Source organism: Pelobates fuscus, chromosome 2, assembly GCF_036172605.1.
Source record: "Pelobates fuscus isolate aPelFus1 chromosome 2, aPelFus1.pri, whole genome shotgun sequence".
Classification (NCBI taxonomy): domain Eukaryota; kingdom Metazoa; phylum Chordata; class Amphibia; order Anura; family Pelobatidae; genus Pelobates; species Pelobates fuscus.
This window is the reverse complement of record NC_086318.1, coordinates 237,728,757-237,742,913: the sequence shown is the minus strand read 5'-3', so window position 1 is coordinate 237,742,913 and position 14,157 is coordinate 237,728,757. Positions and strand designations below refer to the sequence as shown.

Sequence of the window (14,157 nt, the reverse complement as noted above, 5' to 3'; positions counted from 1 at the left end):
TGGTGCCAGGTCAACATAGTAGACCAATTGTCCTATGCTCTCTTTGAAGTTTACACGGTAACCACTCACTACATCAAATTCATCCTGTACGTCAGGACACAATTCATAAAACTCTGATACAACCCTTCAACATATTCAGGTCATTCTTTTAGAATAAGCACTGCTTCTACAGCCTTTAGTAAACATCCCAGCGCACATTATAAACTGGGACATTGGAATCGTCTGCATACACCAGATATCCCTCAAACAGAGAGGGAACTGAGACAGGCATTTAAAGTACTGGTTATGTAATGTCAACACGTACTAAGGATTAAATGGTTAACTTTTTGTCCTCTTTTACAGGCCTACCCGAACGTCTGTTTCGGCACACCACAAATGACTTATGCCACTACTATAACTCGTCTTATTGTCCCCGACTACACATGGAAAGGCAGAGCCTGTAATTGTGGGAGGGGTTTATCCGGCCTAAAAATTCACAGGCCTACCCTTCCTGTGGGCTGAGACTTCATGGTTCAGCCCACCCACTGCACTCTTTATTAAGCATTCACTTTTACAGGCCTACCCGAACGTTGGTTTCGACACACCACAACCGACACAACTACTATAACTCGGCTTATTGTTCCCGACTACAAATATATATATATCTCAAATTGTAGCTCCAACTTGAACGCCTGGCCGGAACAATCCCCACCTATGGATATAGTGTGGTTTTTGGTGCATGCATTCACTCAAATGGTGGAAACATAAACAGCTCTGCTGATATGGGCTTAGAATATTAAGGTGTAGTGCCCACTTGTAGGGATAGATAATGATCTTTTCCCTCCAGAAATATAGGAGAAAAAGGAAAAAAGAAAAACTAAAATAGTGTGTACCGAAGGCACAGAATACAATTAAAGTGGTAAGAAATGTACTCACATTTGATGGAGCAGATGTGGACTGCTCTATCCCTCGGGCTTGGGTGGTACAATCCCCACCACGGATATGGTAGTTCATGTAGAATAGCAGCAAAGGTTGGCCCAATAAAAAAGTACTTTTATTTAAAGGTAATTAATATAATATATAAAACAAGAAAAAATACACTCAAAGTGAGCTGGATAATAATAAATACACATAACAGGAGATGCCTTTACTCTTTGAGTGCTATGATGATGGCAAGGAGTTCCCTCTTGCCGATATCGTATCCTTTCAGCCTTAGACATTTGCTTGGAAAAAACCCCACAAGGATTTGTGTGGAGGTGGGAGGAGGGATAAGGTAAGTACTGCCACAATAAGAAATTCAGAATTAAAGGGATACTATCAAAACAATTTTAGCTTAATGAAGCAGTTTGGGTGTATACATCATACCCCTTGCTGTCTCACTGCTCAATTCTCTGCCATTTAGAAATTAAATTACTTTTATTTCTGTTTACACAGCCCCAGCCACACCTCCTCTGGCTGTGACTCACACAGCCTGCATGAAAATAAAAAAATTTAAGTCAGATGTTAACTTGCTTTAGAAGGTTTTATCTCCTGCTCTGTAAAGTGAACTTTAGTCTCGAACTGTAGGCTCCAGCAGGCTATTTAAATAGTTTGAGATGAGAAATTCTAGATTAAACAGACTGTGCAATATACGAACCTAAAATATCTAGTTTCCTTTTTAGAAAATATTTAAGAAGGCTGTGCAAGTCACATGCAGGGAATTATGACTAGAACTGAGAACTGTATAAATAAAGTGATTTAACTCCAAAATGGGAGGGAATTGAACTGTGAGACTGCAGGGGCATAATCTATACACCAATAGGCTTAATTAAGATAAAGTTGTTTTGGTGCGTATTGTATTCCATTAAGCATACTGCCACATAAAGGAAGTTTAAACATTTCACATCTCTGAACAATAGATGTGTAGGGAGACTGTGTAGGTCACTGCAAGGAGTGACAAGCAGCTACAGAAACAAAGGGCTTTAATGCCTAAATGGCAGATAATTGAGTAGTGACATTGCAGAGCATGAGGTACGCGAGGGGCCTGCCACTATAGTTTCCCTTTAAGTTGTAAAATCTAAAAGCACATGGGTACCAGGCGATTTTCCTGTCACAATTATAACTTAGTTCAAGTTAAATACCCTAATAGAGATACATGAACAATAATTAAACAAATCAGAAATTGTGAGGTATTTATCCTAGGGTTGTGCTGGCACGCCAGACCCATACTAATTTGCTGAGTCATACTAATTTGTTGAGTCTAGGTATTGTAGAAATCATGTGTCTAGTAACTGACACTGTAGAAAAAATAAAGTTACAAAGATACATGAAAAAGCACAATTAGCAATATTGTCACTATTTCTGAATCAGTTTGTCATTGTATGTGTAGTGATCTCTGTTCATCCATCTATGTATTTTAGTCTGTGTTTCTGTCTGTCTTTATATGTCATGTTATGTGTCTGTCTATACATTTGTCTCTGTTTAAGTGTGTTAGGACAAATGTTTTTTTGCATGACATACCTTCCTAACAAAACGTGTTTCTTTAACCATAAACATAACCTTTCATTATACAAAGTTCCTCTGTACTCAACGGGCATAACAGTCATCATGCTGACTTGCTCTCCATATGTTCTATATTTCATACACTTTGACAGATCTGAATTTACAGCTGAACTAAAAAAAAAACGGATTTAACTGTGGAACTGGATTGCAAAACAGTCAGTTCATATAGTTCATTATATATAAATAAAATGTGCAGTAAATTATGAGTGAATTTGCATATATAATTATTGGAAGACTAACTGCTGGAAAATAAGTGAGAAAGCTATGAGGACTGTATTTATTTTAGAAAGAACCAGATTATTAATGTTTAGTGTAAATACATGCATAAACATAAATATAAAATGACTGCTTTATTTTATCCTTTCATCCAATGTGTGGAGAATGTGTGGCCTGTGTCAAGGGGAATGGTAAGTGTTTGAAATTCTATTTCACATTACCGTATATACTCGAGTATAAGTCGACCCGAATATAAGTCGAGACCCCTAAATTTTACCCCTATTTTACCCCAAAAAACTGGGAAAACGTATTGACTCGAGTATAAGACTAGGGTGGGAAATGCAGCAGCTACTGGTAAATTTCTAAATAAAATTATATCCCCCCAAAATGATATGAATTGAATATTTATTTACAGTGTGTGTATATAATGAATGCAGTGTGTGTATGAGTGCAGTGTGTTTGTATGAATGCAGAGTGTATGTGTGATGCAGTGTGTGTGTGTGTGTGTGTGTATGAATGCAGTGTGTGTATGAATGCGCAGTGTGTTTGTGTGTGTGATGCAGAGTGTGTTTGTGTGTCTGATGCAGAGCCTTGGTGGGGGCGTGGGCATTTTTATAATTTTTTTTTAAATTATTATTATTTTAATATTAAATTATTATTATTTTTATATATTACATTTTATTTCTACATTATTATTTTTTTAATATTATTAATTTGTTATTTTTATTTTATTTAAATTTGTATTTATATTTTTTTCATCCCCACTCCCTGCTTGTTATCTGGCCAGGGAGGGGGGCTCTCATTCCCTGGTGGTCCAGTGGATGGGCTGTGCAGGAGGGGGGCTGGCAGAGATCTGTTACTTACCTTCACAGCAGCTCCTGTCAGCTCCCTTCTCTCTCCTCCGGTCAGCTCCCACTGTAAGTCTCGCGAGACTTACAGAGGGACTGGACCGGAGGTGAGAGAAGGGAGCTGACAGGAGCTGCTGTGAAGGTAAGTAACCGCTCTCTGACAACCCCAACAGGACCGCCGGGCTTGTAATGAGCCCGGCGGTCCTGTCTGTATTATGGCAATGTAAATTGCCATAATACAGACACTCACTCGAGTATAAGACGAGTTGGGGTTTTTCAGCACAAAAATGTGCTGAAAAACTCGTCTTATACTCGAGTATATACAGTATATTATAAGGGAAAAATTAGATCATGCATTGGGTTAGGCACTAAACTAATATTTTAGTTGAAGAACGGTTAGTGTCAAATGTACTGGCCATCCCACTGCCTCTGAGTTTGATAAAGACCCTGTAGGGTCAAAATGTTGCTGATTTTGCCCCAATAAAGCTGTTATTTTTTTTTTTTATCCCGGAGTGCCAGAACCGTTATTTATTCTGCATATCCCACTGCCACTGTCATGGTGAGTTTTGGGCACTTTGGGGTTTTGAAGTAACAATCTAAACACATAAAGCATATAGTTTGCTGAAGTGCTTTATGTGTGAAGATTACATCCTCTATTTCATTCTGTAAAAGTGCAAATTTCTGCTTTATGTGGGTGTTTTTGTAAATGCACTTAGAAATTTAGTAAAATCATGTATTTTAAAGTAAAAAAATTAAATTTGAAATTTTGAAGGCAGACATTTTTTTAGAATTACTATTTAGTAAATAACCTGATTCCAATTTTAATGGCTTTTGGCAAAGTGTATGCTACTATTTCAATTACAGTACATAAAATATGCATAATAAACTTTTAAGAGACTTCAAATAAGCGTTGCTTGCAGAACCATGCTTACCGCCATCAAAGCAAACCTTTTAAATCTGTTCGTTCTGTTAGTTAGCATTTAAAGGAACAATATAGCTTTGGGAAAACAAACATGTATTCCTAAAGCGTAGTAACATAATTTTGCTCCCTTATTGTACAAGAGTAATACTTTGTTTGGCCCAACATAACAATATGCAGGTAAAAAATACTAAAATATTCCTAAAAACTATTTATATCTATATGTACTACCTAAGGCTACTAAACTATTAAGTTTCATCAAAATGCATTCATAAAAAACACCTAAAATTGCATCATTTGAATATACAAGTTAAAGTGCTGGGTACCACATTTCCATTTTACCTTAACCTAAGTTGCTCCCCAGGCCCCATCCTTATTGATTTCCACTATAGCCACTATACTGCAGCCAATATACTGAGCAGAGAAAAAAAGCATTAGTAAGATACACCAAAATGCAATTAGCCCCAAAAACAACATCACTGAGATGAAGTTGTTTTGAGTTTTTTGATGGCTTTGAAATACTATACTGTCAATAAAAGGATGTTTATTGATGGAGTCAAGGAAACCGCTCAGCTCACACTGATATATCATTGGTTTAGCTACACTGTTCCTGTAAGCCTGCACCTGAAAACGTTACAATTTTAGAGAAACTGCAATGTTTTCATTGCAAGGTTAAGACCTCCTCTAGTGGCTGTCTACCAGTCAGCCACTAGAGGCGCTTCCTCCTGTTTCATAGAGTTTAACAATGGACATCCTCACACTGTGCATAAGGACATCCAGTGTCTTGCAAAACCCCATAGGAAAGCATTGATTCAAGGCCTAATGTGCGTACAGTGCTTTCTATGCATGCATATTAGGTTCCCCCTTGCAAGAACATCTAGGAGGTGGAGAGAGAGCCATTGCAGAGGAACTTCAGCGCTGGAATTAGGCAAGTATTTAAGGTGATTCTAACCATTTGGTTACCGCCGGGTCATGGGGGCTGGGTAGGAGCGCGGATGGACCCTGCAGTGTTAGGAATACAGCATTGTGTTCCTTTAATGGGGTAGAGTTAGCAAAACTAAATAATTTTTGTGTTTGAATGTGTAGAAAGGCACAGTGTGAATATGAGGTTTAAAAAGAAAACCAATATAATGCTCATAAAAGGACATTCCAGACACCTAAAGCACTTAATCTCTATGCATACATGATTAAATGCATGCATGCTTTTATTAGGGGTATATCTACTATACAATATTTGTTTATTTTTGTATTTTTACAGTCGAGTCACAGGGACACTATAGTCACCTGAACAACTACAGCTTATTGTATTTCTTCTGTTGAGTATGATCATTCCCTTAGGCTTTTTGCAGTAAACACTGTATTTTCAGAGAAAATGCAGTGTTTTCATTAGAGCCTAGGGATACCTTCACTGGACACTCCTCATATGGCTTGTAAAGGTGCTTCCTGGGACAGCAACACTGATATTCAGTGTCTCCACCCTTTATATTTAAGGGGGAAAAGAGGGGCTATATGGTGTTTTTCACACTGTAGGGTCAGGAATAAATGTCTGTGTTCCTGACTCTATAGTATTCCTTTAAGGTTTGCTGATGCCCAATGTGTTTCTTTGATTATTCAGTCTGATATCTACAGCATGTGAAAACTTTTTATTGCTAAAGGCCAACTTCAACTGAATTGGAGCCCATGCCAGAGGGTCAAGTGCATTAAACGCTATGGTAATAGGACATTGTAAAGATGTTAGAACAGGAAGGAGCAGAAACAAATGGGGATGATAAACACCTGTTACTGTAACACTCAGGGCCGGCGCGTCCATAACGTGGCTCCCCCAATTGCAGCCATCAACCTACTTAAGCTACTAACCCCCCATCAGAGACCACACAACTTTTCCTAACCACCCCAATTGCAGCCCATACCCTCCACTAAAGCCCCTAACCATCAACTAGAGCCCCTCCCCCCTACTACAGTATGTAGCCCCCTAACTCCTCAATTACAGCCCCTATCACCCCACTACAACCCACTACCAGTGCCCCTCCTGAGATCAGGATCCACCCTGCTTTGTATCCCTGTGTCTGTATGTCTCTGTATAACTTGTTCTGTATGTCTGTGTGTGACTGTGTCCGTTTGTCTCTGCATGCTTGTGTATGTATGTCTCTGCATACCTGTATGTTTCTGTATGTCTTGTTATGTATGTCACTATATGCTTGCATCTTTAAGTCTCTGTATGACTGTGATGATTGGGGAGATAGATTCAGTATAATGTATGTAAAATGTATAGGTTAAATGTGATGAGGAGAACACAAGGTGGAATGTAGAGACAACGAAGAGGGTGATGAATTAATCTGAAGAGAAATGAAGAGAAGAGGCAAAGATCAGACAGAAGGAGTGACTACATTTTAGGGAAGAAATAACACATTGAATGGGTATTATATTATAGATGTTTTGGATCTGAAGCCAAATGCTACATGTGGGCATAGGCGTGCGCATGGGGTGTGCCTGGGCACACCCTAATCCCTGTGGCCCGTGCATGGATCGAGGCCGGCAGGGGAGATCACAGGTTCTCCGATGTCGGTCCATGCAGAGCCGGCGCTATCCTAGCACTGGCCCTGCTGTGTGCCTCCATGGGCCGGTGGGGAGATCAAAGATCTCCCTCACCGGGCTGCAGGGAGGGAGGCAGGAGAGGACCCAGGGAGCTCTGGCCAGCAGCTCCGCTGGGTTCCTATCGCGAGGTTGGAGCGTTGCTGCGGCAAAGCTCAGATCTCGCGAGAGTGAACTCTTGCCCTGCAGGCTAGAGTTTACTCACCACTAGGACCACCAGGGATGGCAGCAAGGATCCCCTCTCCCAGGCAAAAGGTAAGAAGGGAGGGGGGCTATTTCCTAATCTGCCCTCCCCCCACCCCCACACACAATCACTCCAAACAAATTCACACAGCACACTAACAGCACCCTCTCTCTCTCTCTCTCTCTCACACACACACACACACAGCACACTAACAGCACCCTCACACACAGCCACAGCACACACACAGTACCCTCACAGCACACTACCAGCACTATCACACACGCACACACAGCACCCTCACACCCTCACACACACACACCACCCTCACACACACACCACACCCTCACAGCACACTTCCGGCACTCTCTCTCTCACACACACACACACACACACACACACTCACTAAGAGCACCCTCACAATACCATCCTACACTTATCAGTGTTTGTTTATTCTGTACTATAATGAGCCCTTAACACAAGTATTAAGGCCTTTTGGCCTGTAATTGTGGGAGGGGCGTATGACACACCTCTTCCCTACTTAAGGGACACCCCTTACCTGGCTCCATACCGTTCGAGGTCAGCGCTGCATCACCCAGTGGATACCAAGTGATTTCTGTTGTTTGCCTTCTTTGGACTTAGAACCATGACATTAGTGCAGCGGGGAAGCATGGGACCTCAGGCCCATTATTTTATTTTCAGAAGGAACTCCGTTTCCACACATTTTCCTCTGAAGGGAAGAAAACCGCATACAGTGCAGGTGCATTCATACAGAATACGGGCCATTTTCATATGCACCGCCTTATTTTTTTACATTCAAAATACTCTTTATATAATACCATGTTTACCCTTTTACATGAGGCAAACATGTTTTACAGATTGACACACTGCCAGAATTCAGCTTAGTAAGACAATAACAGGCAGTACGATCCCGAGTGATCTAGGTATGTTTAAAATGTCATTGCTCTGTGTACGTTCAATGTTATTAATAATTTATAATTGGTAATATTTTGGTATTAAGTATTGCTTTATCTTCTAGAACAGAATCAATTATGTTTAATAGACAATTATTCAGATTTTTTTGTTGACTTTACTATGTTTACTTTTTTTTTAAATATTGCTTTGATGTCTCTGCTGTATTACCAAATTCTCATCTATAAAAATGTTTTTTATTTATGGTTGCATGTGTATATTCTATTGTGTGCACTATAATTACACCTGTGGTAGCAAAAGTGCAAAGAGATAGTTTGCAAGGACTGGCCAAGTCTATATTTTCAACATTCGAAGGGTCATTTTCAGAAGGTAAAACACTTTAACAACAATTTAAATGTGGTGGTGCATGGTTAAAAGAGGGATTTGATGAATTACTGAAAGAAGGAGAGCCTGAGAATTTTGCATACTTATTTTTTTAGGACTTGAGCCCTGTTCGAAAATGTTTCTGTGTTATTAAAATTCAAAGTTTTTTTTACCCTGATATCTCTAATGTTTTTCTTTTCCTGGTGTTGATAATTTAGTTACATGTTGCACTTTAATACCCAATTAGTTTAATACCTGCACCACCATCATTCACTCTAGCCTTACTCTATGACTGTACTTTTGGACTATAGTATACAAGTCTGTGGTCAGCTCGATATAACTCATTGTAGAATAAACTAACCAGTTGTGATACTTCAGTGCCAGTATATTCAGGGCCGCCATCAGGGCATGACAACCATAACAGTTGTCATGGGCCCGGCGGTCCTGGGGGGCCCCGAGCCCCACATACTGCTGCAGTAAGTAATGGCTGAGCTGGGGAGTTAAACAATCTCCCCAGCCAGCCTGCACTCAGCAAGGGGCCCGCATAGCCGTCCGCGGGCCCCTGCTGCTCCTAATCATGTCCTCCGTGCAGGGCACACTGAGGGACAGCTATAGGGGCCTTCCAAAGACCCCACTAGGCTGCCCCTCAGTGTGCCTGTCTCCAAACACAGCCTCACTGAGCTGCCTGTAACATTGCTCAGGGCAGCTCCGTGCAGCTTGTTCTGCAGGAAGTGACATCATCAGTCACAGTGCAGAGTGAGCTGTGCGGAGCTGCCCTGAGCAGACTTACAGGCAGCGTGTCAGCATTGTGAGGTTCCTTCAGAAGAGGACCACCAGAGAGGTAAGGTTTGGGAGGGTTTTGGGAGCCTCTACCCCCCCTTGCTCCCACTGCATCCCCTACCCCCTTGCTCCCACTGCATCCCCTACCCCCTGCTCCCACTGCATCCCCTATCCCCCTTACCCCCCTTGCTCCCACTGCATCCCCTACCCCCTTGCTCCCACTGCATCCCCTACCCCCTGCTCCCACTGCATCCCCTATCCCCCTTACCCCCCTTGCTCCCACTGCATCCCCTACCCCCCTTGCTCCCACTGCACCCCCTACCCCCCCTGCTCCCACTGCATCCCCTATGCCCACTGCTCCCACTGCATCCCCTATGCCCCCTTGCTCCCACTGCATCCCCTACCCCCCTGCTCCCACTGCATCCCCCTACCCCCCTGCTCCCACTTCATCCCCTACCCCCTGCTCCCACTGCATCCCCTACCCCCTTGTTCCCACTGCATCCCCTACCCCCGTGCTCTCACTGCATCCCCTACCCCCCTGCTCCCACTGCATATCCCCTACCCCTCTGCTCCCACTGCATCCCCTACCCCCTGCTCCCACTGCATCCCCTACCCCCCCTTGCTCCCACTGCATCCCCTACCCCCTTGCTCCCACTGCATCCCCTACCCCCCTTGCTCCCACTGCATCCCCTACCCCCCTGCTCCCACTGCATCCCCTACCCCCCTGCTCCCACTGCATCCCCTACCCCCCCTGCTCCCACTGCACCCCCTACCCCCACTGCATCCCCTACCCCCCTGCTCCCACTGCATCCCCTACCCCCCTGCTCCCACTGCATCCCCTTCCCCCCTGCTCCCCCTGCTCCCACTGCATCCCCTACCCCCGGCTCCCACTGCATCCCCTACCCCCCTGCTCCCACTGCATCCCCTACCCCCCTGCTCCCACTGCATCTCCTACCCCCTGCACTGTGCGCAATGGTAGGGTTTCGCTTTTGGTAGTGGCTAGTGGGCTACCCAACTGCTCCCACTGCAGCTCCTATTACCCTTTGCACCCACTACAGCCTCTATTCCCCCCTGTACACTCTGCAGCCCCTTCCACTCACACCCTTTACAGCCCCTTCCTTTCGGCACCCTCTGCAGTCCCTACCCCTTTGCACGCACAAACATAAAGTAACACTATAGTTACCAGAACAACTACAGCTTAATTTATATTATACAGCTTAATGTAGTTGTTCTGGTGAGTATAGTCTACCACTGCAGGGTTTTTGCTGCAAAGACTGCCTTTTCAGAGAAAATGCAGTGTTTACATTGCTGCCTAGGAACACCTAGGCGCTTCCTGTGTCAGTGTTGCAAAATGTGCAGCACTGACATTCAACATCTCCATGCTCTGCATGTCGACGCTGAACGCTTGTCATAGAGAAGCACATAAATATATATATATATGTGCGCAGAGGGCCCCCTGCTACCTGTACGACGAAGTGGGGGCCCAGCAGCAAACTCTGTCCTCCTTTCCAGCTGCTCTCTGTCTAACTTTCCTGCACCCTGCGGCTGCCAGAGCGTTGCCACGGGTTACTATGGCAACGCTCCGCACAGCACACAGGCCTGTCTCGTGAGATTTAGTCAGAGAGGAGCTGGAAAGGAAGACAATGTGTGCTGCTGGGCCCCCTCTTCAATGTACCGCGGCTGGCTCCCTCCACCATGCCACTGGATCAACAGGAAATGCGATCTCCCCCCTCCCTGGCACAGAAAGAACCAGGGAGGGGGGAATAAAATTGAAATATACACAAATAAATAAATAAAATAATACTCCCCTCCCCCCCTATTTTACACACACACTGAATCCTTACAAGCACACTCTGCACTACACACACACTACATTCACTCAACACACTCTGCACTACACACACTACATTCACTCAACACACTCTGCACTACACACACACTACATTCACTCAACACACTCTGCACTACATTCACTAAATACACTCTGCACTACACATACACTACATTCACTAAAACACTCTGCACTCACTACAAACACTGCATTTACTAAACACACTCTGCACTACACACACACACACACACTACATTCACTAAACACACTTTGCGCTACAGACACACTACATTCACTATACACATTTTGCACTACACACACACACTACATTCACTATACACTCTGCACTACATTCACTATACACTCTGCACTACATTCACTAAACACACTCTGCACTACACACGCACTACATTCACTAAACACACTTTGTACTACACACACACTACATTCACTATACACACGTTTCACTCACTACAAACACACTACATTCATTACAAACACACTACATCCACTACAAAAACACACACTCTGCATTCACTATACACACACCTGCATTCACTACACACACACTCTGCATCTAATGCATGCATACAAACATTACATACATTACACAAACGTACAATCTGCAACCACTATATACACTGCATCCATGACACACATACTGCATCCACTATACACACTGCATCCACTATACACACTGCATCCACTATACACACTGCATCCATGACACACATACCGCATCCACTATACACATTCTACATCCACTATACACACTGCATCCATGACACACATACCGCATCCACTATACACACACACACTTCATCCTTGTGGGCGGACTCGGGGCTGGCCCCGGGGGCCCAGATCTTGAGCTGTGTCAGGGGCCCTAAAATTTCTGATGGCAGCCCTGAGTATATTTATATATATATATATATATAAAAATAAAAATAGAGTGAGAGAGACTGCACAAAATCATTACATTTTGGATAGATGAAAACTTTGGTATATACAGAATACCATGCACTCCAAATATAGTCACCTACCCTATCTCAGACATGTCATTGGCATGGACAGCTGCGTATAAGACAATATACCACTACTTATCCAGTGTTTCAATCTTTCTGCATATCTACAGCCTATACACTAAAGCTTCTACCCTGTACCAGACTGAACAGATTGTAATTAAATATCAGCTAGACGAGGGCATCCCAAAAGCTACTTCCAGCTGTTCTCCAACTACGATCCTATGATTCACAGCCAGCCGCTGGTTAGAAATATTCCCTTTTAACAGATTCACTGGAACCTTAGAACTGATAAACTGCCGCACAAAATTCCAGTTCTAATAAATCTAGTAGATTGTTCATAACTGCGTGGCTAATATATTTGTTTCTGAAATCCACATATTTCGATAGTAAGGCATATATTATTTTAGTTTCAATAAATATATAATTGCAAGATATATTTTGCAATATACACATGAAAAAAAAAAAATTAAGGAAAAAGTTGTTTTAAGGACACACTGTAACACCGAGTTCCGGGTGTTAAATTTATATAGTACTCATTACTATTTTTTTTCATCTGTTCTTTTCTTTAGGAAATATTTGACCGATTACCCTTAGGAAAACTCGTGTTTAGTAATAGTGTTGTGTTCTAGTAGTGCATGTTACATAAAACTATTATTATCATATTTATTAAAAAATAAATCAGAAAAAGAATACAACAAACTGACTCAATAATATTAACTTTTAACAACTATATCACATAATAAATTAATCCACATGCATGACCAATGGATCATCCTTCAAAAAAATTAAAGCAGTGAAGGACTATCTGCAATAGATGGATTTATCATGCAAGACTATTGGTATTCACCAGCTCAGAAAATATATAGGAAAAATAAAATCAGAATGAAATGGGTAATTGAAATGACACGATTAAAAGAAAAATAATGCTTTGAAATATTTTAGAAAATCATTCACATCCAGTCCCACAGTTTGCATACTAGAAATATCCTAGATATGGAAATTATGTATAATATTGATTATTATTATTTTGTGTACGTAAATTAAATTCTTATGCAGCCACAGATACAACCTACTGTTCCTATTTTCTAAAATAATTTAAATAAATTATTAAAGTACACTTAAATACAGATAACTATACTTACTACTAATAACATAATATGGACCTACCTGCAGTTCTGTGTCTACAAGTGGTATTCCAGGCTCACTTGTCATCCAGTCATAAGTGCCCCTTCCAGCATGCCCAAATTTACTCCAGCTGCTGCCCAGGAGCCACCTCATGTTTCCAAGTGATGCTGTTGATGCCTAAATCACTCACAACAAGGCTCTGAGTTTCCCACAATTCCTCCTTCGCCTGCCCTGACACAGCTGGAGGCCTGTGAGCTAATGATCATTGGTATAAGTTCTTTCTTGTTATTAACAGCAGTGGGGGGGTGGAAGCGTGGCTATTCTATTCTATCAGCCCAAGTCAATCTCTCTGGATTTGCTACGGTGGCCTACATTACCAGAGAAACTGGCATCAGGTATCAGGAAAGGGCAGTGTAGTGATTGGATAGCTTTCTGCATTAGGATTATTAAAGGAGAATTTGCCAGTGCATGGTCTGAATCCGAGCAGATAAGATTCTAAATTTAGACCCTGTAGTAAAATAAAAACAATAAATAAATAAATAAATAAATAAATAAAAAACATACAAGCAAAAACCAGTATTTAAAGTTATATAGCGTGTGGAGCTCAGATGTAAACAGCATAGTGTGTTCTACAGAGATGAGCAACAAAGGTCATAAGCATCAAGGGCACAGTCTAAGTGGCATGCTGAATTATTTAGAACCATTAGCATTTAGATGTTAATGATAAATCTGTGGAAAGCTTTTAGCCTATAAGAGGTTCTCGTTATTTGGAAGATACGATTACGCTCAGGCTGCAAAAATCCGGTCACACAGTATTGCAAACCACA

General features: G+C 42.1%; 1 protein-coding gene across 1 annotated transcript in view; it reads right to left on the bottom strand.

The window, feature by feature from the left end:
* SMIM28 (small integral membrane protein 28) overlaps window positions 1-13,483 on the bottom strand; it is a 63,681-nt gene extending 50,198 nt beyond the window's left edge. The window contains exon 1 of the mRNA XM_063441206.1: window positions 13,373-13,483. Coding sequence (XP_063297276.1) covers window positions 13,373-13,483 — 111 coding nt within the window. The remainder of the gene's footprint in view (window positions 1-13,372) is intronic.
* Between the last annotated feature and the right edge of the window lie 674 nt (window positions 13,484-14,157).